The sequence below is a fragment of the Nipponia nippon genome, unplaced genomic scaffold, assembly GCF_047370975.1.
Source record: "Nipponia nippon isolate SJK-2023a ecotype South Korea unplaced genomic scaffold, ASM4737097v1 scaffold_2, whole genome shotgun sequence".
NCBI lineage: Eukaryota > Metazoa > Chordata > Aves > Pelecaniformes > Threskiornithidae > Nipponia > Nipponia nippon.
In genome coordinates, this window is record NW_028262336.1 from 48,401,366 (window position 1) to 48,415,823 (window position 14,458).

The 14,458-nt window shown below is 36.2% G+C and overlaps 1 protein-coding gene across 4 annotated transcripts in view; it reads left to right on the forward strand.

The window, feature by feature from the left end:
* The window catches only part of AP1S2 (adaptor related protein complex 1 subunit sigma 2), a 32,108-nt gene that overhangs the window by 8,490 nt on the left and 9,160 nt on the right, over positions 1-14,458 (forward strand). For 2 of the 4 annotated variants that reach the window (XM_087756066.1, XM_087756068.1), the window contains exons 3-5: positions 937-1,045; positions 1,982-2,119; positions 9,810-9,904. In XM_087756066.1, coding sequence (XP_087612192.1) covers positions 937-1,045; positions 1,982-2,119; positions 9,810-9,854 — 292 coding nt within the window. In that variant the 3' untranslated portion in view covers positions 9,855-9,904. The remainder of the gene's footprint in view (positions 1-936; positions 1,046-1,981; positions 2,120-9,809; positions 9,905-14,458) is intronic. The other 2 variants (XM_087756069.1, XM_087756065.1) reach the window with 1 other exon arrangement.

Consider the following 14,458-nt stretch of genomic DNA (forward strand, 5'->3'; position numbering starts at 1 on the left):
AGAGTGCTTAATGTGGCCAGTTGTCCTCTCTAACCAGACAGACAAAAGCTGTTTCTAGTTCATGTAAATTATCAGTTACAACAGGTGTTACTTGAAATCTCATTTGTGCCATGTGTGTCTCTACGGCATATGGTTTTGGCACTTGAGAAAAGACTAAATGGGTTTTTCAGCTTTCCTTCCTGTTTTGTTTTTGCATCAGCTTTTTTAAACATGCCTGGACCAAGTGTATGGCAGACCACAGTAGAATTGGATGGCCTTTTTGCTGAAGTGGAACTCAAGATCATATCTGAAGGAAAGAATTCCCTGTCTTCCAAGGTGGAAGTGGATTGCTAGAAACTAGCTGATGGTCTCTCTTCAGTCTGATACCAGGACAGTTGGTAGTGATTGAGTTGTTGACTCTAATAGCAATTGGTGTATATGACATTAGTGTTAGTATTGGAGTTTTTGGGGCATTTGTTAAATACCCTATAAAGACTAAATCCTAATTGCTAATTCAATTTATCTTTCCCGAGTAGTTTTTAATATCTCTGTGTGTAGCTTGTGTGATAAAAATTTAAGATTGAATCTGTTGATTAGTATACCAGTGTTTGGGTATTACTGATAATAGAGAAAATATCTTGCCTCAGAACTCTGCCAGGAGGCCAAAAGATCAAATACATTTCCTTTTCCAGCCACCTCTTAGGCTAATTTAATTCTGTCAGCTGAAGGATGGTAAAGACTGAAGTCTTGTGTGACTCAGGGAGGGAGAACCCTTTTGTACATGCATATGTCTGCTGGTCTTTCAGCCATTCTTTTGTAGAACGTGGATGGCTGTTGATTTAGAGTAATAGTATGCTAAATTTGACCATGAAGGACTACTGAAAACATAATACATCTCAGGTGCATTCATTTTGATCATGTTCTTATGCTAACATCAGGATTATTTTGTTATTACAGATACGCAAGCCTCTATTTCTGCTGTGCTATTGAAGATCAGGACAATGAACTAATAACTCTGGAAATAATTCATCGTTATGTAGAACTTCTTGACAAGTATTTTGGCAGTGTGAGTTAGTAATTTCTTTTTAATTTTTATGGATTCAGTCTCTTTATTATGTCATTTTATGTCCATAGCACTTCTAAAAAACATAATCAACTAGTTGTTGAAGAGGTGCATCTAACACATTCTATGTTGCTTGCTTGGCAAACTAAACTGATGGTTGCCTATATAACTGTTAAAATACAAAATTAAATTATTAATTTGGGAGAAGAACTTACTAATCTGGTGTTAATTACTGATATTTATTTCATTTCATAGTAGTCTCACTTCAGGTCAGATAAAATCTTACCTTAGCTTTCTGTCTAGGTGCCCAGCTCTCCTGGCACTGCTTTAGTGTGTGAGCACTTCTTACATCTGCTTCCAAAGGAGGCAGTTGGTTGTGCGCTAGCAGGAGCTGTAAGGAAAGAAGACAGACATCTGCTTACCCAGATAGCAAACACAAATAACTGTAGTAATGTACATTAGCACTCTTAGAAAAACTGCCGCTCATCCTTCTGCCTTCCTAGTCCTTCTGACTAAGAAATGCACGGAATGAATAAGAAATTTGAGATGATTGTGTTTTCACATTTTTCTGTAAGATTGCATGATCTGCCTTTGGATACTGCAGGCAGGAAGAGAACTTTTATAGGGATACTCTCTTGCCTCGTGAAGAGCCATATCATACTGATGGTTGTGAATTGAACCCCTTTTAACAATGAAAACATTTTTCCAAGAGGTTGCTGTAACTGTTCTTAACTCAAGCAAAAAAAAAAAAGATTTTTTTCATTTTTTCTCAAAGGACTGATTTTTTTGTTTTCCTGTTTCTTAAAAGGTTATAGTGTGAGGCTAACATCTTGATTTGGTGAAGTCTGGTGAAGCTGTGAACAAGTTGTGTTGTGAGAAGGGTATACCTCAATAGATAGTATCCTCCCACTTTGCAATAATGCTTGATGTTTTTTTCAGGTATGTGAACTTGATATCATCTTCAATTTTGAGAAAGCCTATTTCATTCTGGATGAGTTCCTTTTAGGAGGAGAAGTTCAGGAGACTTCCAAGAAAAATGTTCTCAAAGCCATTGAACAGGCAGATCTTTTACAGGAGGTAAGCAAATTCAACTTCTCTGGCCAAAGTATCAGCATGGTAGGCTGTGACTCAAAAAAGCTCCTGTTTCTCTAAGCTTACAGAAGGTGCTTTTTAGCATGCTTAGCATGTAGTTTCTAGGTAGTTGTCCTAATTGTGCAATAAGATGATATTATCTGCTCTTTTCATTTTGTTTGGCATGTGTATACTGTAACCTACTGTGATTTTGTGTTTTGCTAGACATGCAAGTGGCTGTTTTATGTGTATACCTAGATAACTTAGTTTTGTTCATGTCTTTCATTTCTTCTTTTTATTAATCAACCATTAGTTTTTTTGTCGTACCTGATGCATGTTCACTTCTTTACTGTTCCGTTGCTGAAATCCAGAAGCTAGACTCTCTTCTTTGAGACTCATTCAGGTATAGTTCTTATTCTAAAGACCTGCCTTTCTGCTATAGGTTGCTTACTCTGGAACATGTCTGTCTTTTAGGTTGACAAAGCAGTAATAGTAGTGCCATAGAAACGTACGGAATGAAGTGTAATAACATTTGTTTTTTCACTTTGAATGCTTTTGTTGTTCTTTACTAGCTTTGAAGAAAGACAGACAGATTGCATCTCTACCATTTTTCTTTGGAAAGCATTTGATGGGAAGGGGTTCAATGGTATAGAAAAACTTAGTATTGTTTCCCCATGTTTCTCCATCCTATGCTGTTTTTTTTTTTGGGGGGGGGGGCGTGTTTGGTTGGGTTTTTTTACTAAATTGCATTAGTCTTGAGGTCAGTGTTAAGGTCCTTGAATGTCTAAATGGAAGTAAAAAAATGATGATTCCCCCAGCACACCAGAAGTCTTGTGTGCAAGTCAGTGGAACATACGGTTTAACAGGGATGATGAACCTTAATTTTTTTAAATGTACTGAGGTTCACTGGTAAGATTCAGTATAAATGTAAGCTCCTGTATTTTTTCCCCCTCATGTGAACCTTCAATTTGTTATTTCATCCTGTGAGTTAATTGCTTAATTCTCTTATAAGCATTCTGTGTTCCACTTGGTACTCTTTTTTTGTTGAATGTGGTATTAATAGGATGGGGAAACACATAATATTCTTTACCCTTGTAGTTGTGTTTGTAATCCTTTCACAGTACAGACAAATCCACAGCACATTGAAGTTCTTGTCTGTGAACAGCTAGTTAGTGTCATGAACAGGGTCAGCCATTACACCCAGATTTGCTACCTGATTTTTCTAGGGAGGACATACATGCACTTATTTACTGCTTGTGTTCTGATGCAGTTTTTGTTGAGCCCTTCTTTACTCTTAGAAGGAATTATCTTAACTAGAAGTCCTGTTGCAGTTTACAAAGCAGGGGTGTGTGGTGTATGTAATCTGTTTATTCTCTTTAAAATCTTTTGCTTTTCTTTATATGAAAACAGATACAACAGATTATTTATCTATTCCAGTCTGTCTCCTGCAAATGCGCAGTTAATTATATATAAAATAGAATTACTGTATATTTTTCTCATTCTTACTGGTTTTGAATTTTATTTTCACCATTTTCTTATGGCTCTTCTAAAGCAAAAATGCATTCTGTCTCTAGGAATTAATTACTGATTTTCTATCCAAACAATTAGCATTCTCTTTTTACACTTAATATAATTTCAAATTAAAAATTTTACGCAAAAGGAAGTATCACTTTTTCAATGGGAGGCCCTTGCCCTGAAAGCTTTGCTCTGATTACCCTTCCTTTCCCCATCTCTGAGACTTTCTGTTCTGTCAAGGTTTATTAGATCTTTTCTGATTAAATTGGAATGTAACAGTTTATCACAGCACAACTGTAGTCTTAAGTTTGATTTTTTGTTTTTCATTCTTAGTTATATTGACCGTTGATCAAGTATAAAAGTACTCTGTATATCTGATTTTTAGTTTATAAAGCCCATAAAAGTCTGAGTTCATATTTAAATTGAGGTTCCAATAAAGTTGGACTCTTTCTGCAGAGGTTTGTTTTTGTATCAACTGCTGCTATGTGCATGCTGAGTTTGATGAAGAGGGTTGTTAAAATAATAGTTTGTCACAACTGGAGACTTTTCAGTACTTTCAGTTAATTTCTGCTTCCCAGAATACTTCAAAGCTACCTGAATGAAATGTGGTTTGATTCCAAATGCAAACCATTTCTAGCAGGATTGTTGTGTGTTTGTTTTTGACGATGTCAGATTTTAATTATGTGCAACAAAAGGACTTTTATTCGGCCCTGAATACTGATATTGCCTAATTTAAAAATTATTAATCAGTGTTGAATACACATTATTAATTAGTAACACTTACATACATTAATATATGAAGCACCTTAAAGAGGAAAAGCTGTACAGAATGCTTACACAAAGGAAAATCACTACAGATACATTAAGTGGCTATTTGTGGGATGTTAAAAGAAAAGATGCAGAGGCATAAATGGCTGAATAGTGAATTAGTTCTTAATAGCCTTGCCTACTTCTATTTTCTGTGGCAGTTTTCCAGGAGGTACTTCTGTTTCTGAGCACCTGCTTCAGTTTGTCATTGTTTTTGGTGCTGTGCAGTCCACTTACTAACTTTCTAGAGTTTGTGTGACTGAAACATACTAACTTTTTAAGCCTTTTTCACCTTCACTTTCTTGTTAGCTCTTCAATAATGTGCTCAGTTCAAATATTCATTCTCTAACAGTCGGTGTGTCCCCCCTGTTTATTACCACCTGGTAACTTACCAGTAGTCAGTCATCAATACTGGCTGTGTTATCTATATGAATGGTAGTAAAACCTAACTATTCCAGTGCTTCCATGCTTCCTTGTAAATCTATTGCTAGAAATACTTCTGTTCAAAAGAATGCTGTCATGTGTCTTGTTTGATAATTTTATATCTTGTTTGCTATAGAAATTTTAAATACTTAACTAGTGATTACAAAGGCATGTGTTTCTGAAAATGTGTATTTTTGCTTGTGTGAACGGAGAGAAGAAAATTGGTTGATGCAGTATGTTGTTGCATGAGTTATATACATGTGGTGTGTGGAACAGCTAAAAGATAATCCTGTGCATGATTTCATGATACTTAATGCATGAAACTAGTGACAAAACATGTTCTATGCAAAACAGGGTCTGATTTTTTTCACTTAAGTCTGTGTTTTTACTTGACGATCCAAGTAATTCAGTATGGTGCTTGGAAGTTCATGGTCATTTACTGTGCTAAAACACTAAAATCAAGGAGTTAATTCTAGTATCTAAAACAAGCAGTTATGTGTATATTTAAAAGCAAAACTATACAGACTTGCTCATCTTCATTTGAAGTAGAGGAAAGTTCCTAAACATTGGCTTTAAGTGAAAATTCTTTGTTACTCATCCTATGTAATTTTTATAAAAAGTATTTTGGAAATTATCCCCATTTTGTCCACCACTATTCTTTTGCAGGGAGTGTATGTATTCTTTTAGTAGTTGATTACAGAACATCTAAAATACTTAAAAATACATATTTTTTTAAGAGGTTTCTCAATAAAAAGGCCAGTGGATCTATCGACAGATCACAGTTGTTTCATCACTATTTTAGTAATGATAAAAAATGTAAAAGCTGTGTGAATGTTTTTTCTTAGGCTCTTGCAGTTTGGCCTCAGGTACTATTTACTAGTCCTTCCACATGAAGAATAATAGATATGCTATCAATTAACTGTATTTCCTTTGCTATTTCAAGCCCTCACCTCATCCTGTATCCGGAAGGATGCGTGAATTGTTAATGTCAGTTGACTTGTGCTAGATGCTTAGGGTTGCTATGTAGATTTAAGCTTTTAGTTTTAGAATGAGCATCTTCGACTGGAAATGAAAATTTGGTGAATTTCCTGCATATGCCATAAAATTTTTTCTTGGAAATGAAATGTGCTAACTGCAAACTGTAGTTTTGAAGGTATGCATAATTGTGGAGAGATGGTATTAGCTTGTCCTTGAGATATGACAAAATAAAGGAATGTTAGCATTAGCAATGACAAAAGAAAATTCCTGATACTTAAGCCTGGAGTGGGTGGGAGTATAAGGGTTTTTGTCTGGTTTAGGAAACAGGCTTTGTAAGCACCTGTTTCTTACTAGTCTCCTGAGAAACTTACCATAATTAATGCAATTAATTCAGTCTTCACTTAATGTCAGCTCTTAAATATAGACTGCTGAAATACACTGCCTTCTAAGTTGGCAGTGACATTATTTGCCTCGGCTACACCTGTATTCCTCTCAATGTGAAACAAGAATGAATAATGAAATCTTTATTATAATGGAGATCTGACTGCCTTGATTGCTGTCTGTTCTTCATATGTAACTTCTGGCTCAGTTTCAGGTAGTCAGCTTGGTTGGTCAGTTTGAGACTGCAGTTCTTAAGACATGTATGTGCTTGATTTTAGGCACAGATAATGATCTGTAATTACCTTTTAGAAGATATGAGAATTACCATGAATGAGAAAGGGGTATGTTGTCAGTTCATTATTTAAGGATTAGGAAATAGCTACGATCTTTGTGGATTTGGAATCTCTCCCAGCTCGCAGAAGATACAGTAATATGCTTCACTTCGGAAGAATTTATTTGCACCTTGTCTTAGAAAAATTTGTTTATTCGTTGTTCAGTTATGGTGTGGGTTATTCTTGTGGTCATAAAAACTACACTACTTAAGTTCGGCATTCACAGGATGCAGAGCAAGGAGATACTGAAGTTACAAAGTGTTTGATTGTGTGGAACTGTGCAAGTGTGGCATTTCCAAAGGTGTCAGTTAAAGTTCCAAGCCTTGTCATGCTATCATCTATTCTTTGTGTATGTTTTAATTATTTTGCTCTTTGAAGTATTCTGTTCAAGTAAAAAGTGACTTAAAATCTTTGTAGAACTGCATTTCTGGCTTCATATATATATTTGTTTATGGCTATCTTGCTTGTCATTGGCTGTACTATAGACTTGAATTCATAAAATTGCTGATAAAACCTGCCAACAGTTTTTTAAGAAGTCATCATAGCTTCATAAATATCTAATATAAATTCAGCTGGGCTTTAGATGGAATGAACTGTAAGAATACTCATAATCAGGAATCATAGGAACATAGCTTCTCTTTGGAACAAACGTCTAAAGACCACTAGTTGTAAATTTAATAGTAGCAGACAGGTCTGTATACCTTTATCAAAGGTGCTTCCATATTTTTAGTAGATATTTCTGAACTGTCCTCCTTGTACTGTGGAGTAGGCTTTCCTGCAAATACTTAACAAATCATACTCTTCTGTTTAAATGAATAGGAATTGGTCCAGAAAATTAATAGTAGAACCTGCATCTCTCTTTTTCTCCCAAGTAGGAACGGGGGGGGGGAGTGGGAGTTAACCTTTTCAGATTTAAATGTCGTCTTGAAAAAGTGGCATTGAGTATTCAGGAAGTTATTGTATCATACTTCACCCCCTTTCCATTCTCAGACTTCTTTTTTTTTCTGGTAACAAATATTTTACTGGTCTCTATGTAAGTCTTTTGATTCTTTTTGGAAAAATGCAGTTCAGTATCTTAATGTTCTTTGTGAAGTTTCTTGCTCTTCTGAATGTGTCATGATGCTGAGGACTTATCGTAGATTTGCAGGCTGTGATTTCTAAATGCTTTAGAAATCCAGTTGTCTTTCCAGAAACATGTTGTCAAATCTTAATCTATCCTTGGCTCTATGAATTGAAAATGATAGAAAGCAGTCTGCTTTTCACCTGAGCAGCTTTTGTTCAGACCTTTAAAATATCATTTTAGTAAATCTGTCTCCATAATATTTTCTTTTTTTCTGGACTGTTTTGTTTACTGTGTGTGTGTGTGCCTAAGATGTGAGTAATCTTATTCTATTAAAGAAATCAAAATGCTGGTTAGAAGTTCTTAAGACTCAACAAGTTGGGAGGAAGGAGTCTTCCATATAAGTATTAAGTATGCATTCAGTCAGCTTTGCAAATTGAAACATGAGGAAGTTTCAGTTATAAGTAAGACAAATTAGTATGTGAAGTCTTTGCTGTCTGGTAACTGTTCAGTACCCTCTCCGATGTGAATTGCAATACTGATCAACAACATCCACTTCGCAAAACTACTTAAGTTGATCATTCACTGCTATAAGCAATTCCTGTAGAATGATTGAGGGTATATTAACAGTACACCGAACCCCTCATAGATTATAATTCTATTAAGGGTATATTTATTATCTGTACACTGAAATGATAGATTTTTCTCCAGAGATATTCTTCTGTTGCTGTCTGTAGAAGCACTGCGTCAGGGTGATACGATGAAAATTTTAGCGCTACTGCATATGCCGTAGCTGTTTTCAGGAGCTTAGTCATGTGCTTTTGGTCAACAAACATAGTAAATTCAATGAGCAATTGCGCAAGACTGCTTGACAGTAAGGAGTGTCTTATCTTCAAAATTAGATGTTCTTTCTGAATGAGCACATGAATCTGCATTTTAATAGAACATGTTCCCTGAATCTGGCAGAATGCTGAAAAGAGCAATGTTAACGTTTGAACCTTGAGATAGTGAGCAGAAAATTCCATTTTTACTCTGGTGTCTGAGAATTGTCTGAGGTGATGTGTCATGTTGCAGTGCTACTACCCTTTCCTAAACTTCTCACTACCTATGAAGATGGTTTTAGAGTGCCACAGAACAGAAGGTGAAAAGAATATGAATGCCCCCAGGAGGCATCCCATTGTGTTCAGTTTTTAGATTCTCATTTCTTTGCGGTCTTATCTGTGTGTTGTACAGATGTCAGGCACATTGCTGGTATGTGTTTTGGGGCTTTTATTTATTATTTTTAAGGGAGAAGCTATGTTTTTTGTTGCCAAGCTGTCTAGTGACAGTAGTAGTTCTGGTGATGGATATCAAGATGCATTAAAAGTGTATATATTTTAAATCTCATGCTGAAAATTTGATTTTAAAAAGGCAAGGAAAAAAGTCTGAGAAGACCTATTGTTCACAATTCTTTGAGAAATCTAAGTATGCTTGATTAACAGATGGATTAAAGTGAAAATATTCAACTTTTTGCACCAAGCATTGCTACATGAAAATGACTGGCTTATCACATACAGCTCAGCAAGTCACAATGATGACTTAATAGTAAATAGGAGTACATAGCTCTTGAATTAAATTGTTTAAATTACTTCAGGGATGGTAGGTAGATAAGTTGAATGAAATTCTTATTTCCCTTCATGGAACAAATCTTACTTTGATATCAATGTTAGTAATAATACTGTGTGAAGCTTAGTCACTGAATTAAATGTATGTAAATTTGGTAGCATCCTATTCTGTTATGCTCTCAATCTGTTACAATAATGAACAACTGATCTTAAGTTCTCTTTTTTGAAAAAAAAAAAAAATCTTTGAATTAAATTTCCTTCAAGCACAGGTGAAGCTTTCTAAACAACTCTCTAGAACTTATTCTTTTAAGGTACTAATTTCTTTATCTTGTTAAGAAATGAAAAATAAACTTAAGAGCTTTTTTAATGCATCTACTTGGAGTCTTTGAACAGATGTTTTTTACTGATGCATTTCTGTTGTTTGCTTTCTTAACAGTGAATTTACTTTTGTATATAGTTTAGAATATTTTCTAAGTTTTGTTTTAAATGGAAATAAGCTGTAAATAATTAGTAGGGTGTTGGTTTTTTGTTTTCTTTTTTGTTAATTAAGTAGTTGGTATTACATTTTTCACTGCTGCTTGATTTTGTGTTTGTAGAGCCAGAATGAAGACTGGGGAGGTTTGTCTGAGGATATCTTATGATTAAGAGCAATCTAAGGCATTAGCCCTTTTGACCCCCATCTAAATGATTGGTAACTACCGAGTTTACCATTTTGGTGGCATGGATTAAATGGGTGCTATGCAAAGACTGCTGCACGTGTAATTAAGTCCTTGCAAGGGTAAACAGAAAATGGGTGATGGGCTTAACTTTCTGCAACACTTGCATGATGGTCTTTGAAGAGTGCTTTGAGTGTTCCCTTTTATTTTCCTTTTTTGTACTAACCGCATCAACTTGAAGTGTCTGACTTCTACTAGCTTTCTTTGGTGTTGATAATTAAGTGGGATAATGCAAGTTAGAGAAATGGATACCAAAACTAATAACTAAACAGATGTTTGGCTTTATTTACTTACAATCAACCCATGTAAATGTGTATTTACTGGAAAATGAGCTGTTTACATCTGCTGTGCAAAGAAAATGGGCCCTGAAAAGACTGGGTACTGCTGCAATTGACTGTATATCAGGTGCTGTATGCTGCATGACAGAACAAAGCTTATTTGCATATATAGTGCATTGCAACATATTTTTGTCCAAAGTATAAGTGGAATACATTGTGGCAGTCCTACTAATAAAGGTAAGATTTTATTTTACATAAGGCAAGCTTAAAACACACATGAAAATTATTTGCTGGTGGAAACTTAATTAGTCCGCTGCTTATTTGATATCATGATAAACAAGTAGTTCAGTAAACAAATTGGCTTTTGTAATGTGGAACTGCAGTAATAGTTCTATTTTCATATGCAGCTTTATAAATATCAGGATTTAGTTTCCAGACAAAAGAAAATTATTATAACAGACAAAAATACTTTGTAACATGTTCAAAATCAAATTCACTGTTGGTGTATGGGTGTTTTTACCATTTAAAAGTTACCTAGTATATGATACAGCTGTTGATCTGTGTTGGGGAGTGGCTAATAACCTGCTTGTATGTTAGACCTGTAGAATTAGGGCAGCCAACAAGTCATTTGTTCAAAATAGAATTTCTTATATGAGTTTGGACATATTCTAAAACAATGATAAGAAAACCTGAATGCTCAAGCTTGATTTTTTCCACATTTTTTCCCCCAAGTTTGTTTTTTCTTTCTTCTTTGTGATAACAAGTTCATGTACGAAGAGCGATTCTCATGGTGAGGTTAGTATTAATACTACGACTGTAAAAGTTTCCTTGTGATTAAAACTTTTTAAAAGTATTTATATTACTTGGAACCTATACTAAGCATAGAGCTTTTACTTAGGAGTCTTAATCTTTGTTGTTGTCCTGGCTACAAAGACCAATTCTGGAACATGCAAGCTCAGGCTTAGAGAATTATGTGTGACTGCAGTTTACCTGTCTACAGTATGTCCCTGATGAATGCTATGTATGGGCACAGTTTTAGTTGAAGAAATGTGCTTTGTCCCTATTAATTTAATCACAGTGGCATAATCAGATGCCCATGGGATGCTTCTTCCTGGCCTGTAGTGTTCCCTTGAAAGAGTGGAGGAATAGTCACTGTGTACAGAGCTTAATTTACATGGTTGGCATGATTCCACAGAATAGGGAGAATCGGGGATGGTATCTGCTGGGGTGAGTGGAGGGGGACAGATAGATGGTTGCACATAATAAGAGATGGGGACAGTTTGCCTGCAGGAAGGAACTGCAGCTTGTGTATAGGAATGAAGATGCCTCCTGAGGTAAAGGTTGTCTTTGGGCAAGGGGAGGAGTTTGACTTATATAGCTTCTGTGCTTGGATTAACCTGACATTTAACTAGCAGGTTATACACCTTCAAATTACTTAATCTGTGTTACTCTATCAAGCATAAACAAGCACTAAATGTGTAGAGTTTGTTTTTTTTGAGGCCTGTTTCAGAGATTTGCTTGTAAACTAAGGTATTGAGTTCTACATGTGCTGTATGGCAAGTGTAATAAGCAACATATTCAGAAGTAGTCTATTCCATACAGAATTTGGTTAAATTTAAGGTAAGCCTTGTGTAATGTTGAAAAACCTAAGTGGTATACAACTAGACAGGCTGAAAGTTCTTATTGTACACTCAAGTTCTAATGAATAGAACTTACGCTTTCTATCAAGAGCAGTTTACAGGTAGGAAGGTCATAGTCTTGAGTCAGGGTGCAGTTTGTTCATCACCTAAAACCATGCTGACAGTGACTCTTGTTGAGAAGGCCAGATCCGTTCCTGCTGCTACCTTTGTGGTGGCACTTGTGTTGATCCATTTGCCCTGTGATACGTGGCTCCTGGCTTGTTAGCTAAAATCTGAGAAAATGCAGGGGAGCATGAGGGAAGTGCCAGGAGGAGGAAAGCAGTGGCATTGAAAAGAGAAGTAAAAGGCAGCTGTTTTGGGTGGTAGCCAGGACTTCTTCTAAAGCTAATAGTGTAACTTAAATTACATTTTATTTTTAACAATTCCCAGTGTATCTACGTGTTTTAAAAAGTCAGTGTTCTCCACCTATCTTGTGTTGACTCATGTCTGCTGTGAACCCCCAAGTCAGCTAGCGTAGTTAGGTAAGTTCTAATTTACCTGTCCTATGCTGCACCCCTGCAGTTGGCCAGAGTCATAGGAGCGTGGCAAGGAGCTTCAGCAGCAGTATTGACTTACGGAGTTTTCAGCTGTCCTTTGTCTTCCTCTTTCCTTTGTGCCAGAGAAACTATTTATATGACCATTCTAGAACTGGATTTCAGATCTGTTTAAACTGATCTGATTTAAATTGCTCATTTCTAAAAAAGATAGTCAGCAGCTTTTCTCTGTTTACAACTTGGCCCTGCAAACATTTGTCCAAACAACTATAAGAAGGCAAAGCGCTGCAGGAACAGGAAGGAAGGGGAATGCTTAAATGCCATTGCCATGGAAGCTGAGTGATATTGGACGTGACATGGCTTGTTACAGCAGTATATTCTGCTCATCCCTTCAACGATACAGTCCTGCAGTTTAAGAAAGGGTTCCTTAAGCAGAGGGGAATAAATAATGCAAACTTGTAACTGCAGTGCTGGAAGAAAATGGAAGAAAACATTAATGAATCCTTATGTACGTAGTTTTGGCAAACTGCGAAACATACAGACACTGTGGGATTATCTGATTGAGAACTCGGTGATTTTTAATAATTTTGGCTCTAGCTTCACAATACAGAGTATTCGGCAGTAGTATTTGCTTAAAGCATTTGTGTTACTGTGGTGGGGAAGTGGAGCCTCCAGTGGATGCTTAGAACCATCCTTACCCTTAAAGATTAGACTGTCAGTTCTTCATAGCTCACAGCATAGCAGTTGATTGACGGGTAGAAAGCACTGCCTCCCGGAGCGATTATCACCTCTGATCCAGCAGATCAGAATAGCAACCAAGAAGCAGGAAGCACCCACTATTATCCGGTTACAGTACATGAAGTTTCCACTGATATTTTTACTTCTGCTTTTGGGAGGGAGGCAGGCAAGCAGGCAGGCCACTGCTGATCTTACGTCATATTCTTCTGCTCTGGTCTGTTGAGGTGATGTTTTAGAGCTGAAGTGTGTGCATACAGTAGAATGTTTTTCTGAATAAAACTTGCATGATGGCTGTTGCTGTTTCAGACTCTAGTTGAGTATTGCGTTGACTAATTTGCACCAATCTTGAAGATTTCTTTTTTTGTGCTCTCTGTGTAGGAAGCTGCAGACAAGATCTTGACTTGGAGTTGGCATTGATGTAGGATTTTTTTATTGTTTTTTGAACTGCATCATAGTTAGTATTTGTCTTTGAACATGTTCATGACCTCATGGGTGTTTCTAGATTCTCTGAGAAAGCACTTTGCTCTCCTTTGAAAGTAAAGTAGAATTTTCCCAACAGTCACGTAACTGGAGTTTCTGAATAGTTAGCTAACCAAGGATTGGGAAACAGATACTCTACTATTTTGAAATCCCTGAAAAGGCAAATGAACAGCAGCAATTTCCTAAAGCAGCCTTTCGATTAGAAATATTTCCTAATAAAGATTCAGAAGTAGAATGTAAAAGTAATTGCCTCTGAAGCATTGCTAAAGAAGTACTTGTTAAATGTTAATCTCTTCCTACTGTAAGAGCTTCATGTTTCTAAACAGAAGCCCTTATCCCTCCTCTCTCTTTTCCCCATAGCCTGTAGAATTGTTCCCAAACTGCTGTGCACTCCATGGTCCCACGTATCTTGTCTGTTCTAGCTTGGGGTTTGTTTAGATGCTGGGGGGAAAAAAGCCAAGCCTTTATCAAAAGGTAGCAGTTGTAATTTTTGCCTGCAGTTTAACATGGCTTGCCTTTATAGGTTTTGTGCTGGTTTTGATGGGAAAGAAGTTTAAAAAAAAAAAAAAAACCGAACAACAAAAACAAACCCTAAGCAAACTTCCCCTGAAAAAGAAGGTGTGCCAAGTATTCACAAAGTCTATGTCACTGCTGTGTGATGTTATCAGTAAAATGGCAGCACTGCAAAACACTGAACTTGAGTCAGTTTGGTGTAGGCATAAATAATTTCTTGTCTCTCTTGCCTGCGGAAATAGACTGTTTTATTGTCCACTACAGACATAAAGTAGCTTACATTGCAGCAAGAAAATAATTTCAAGGTAGATACTAGGCAAATTTTCTAGTGGTGATGATAATGAAGC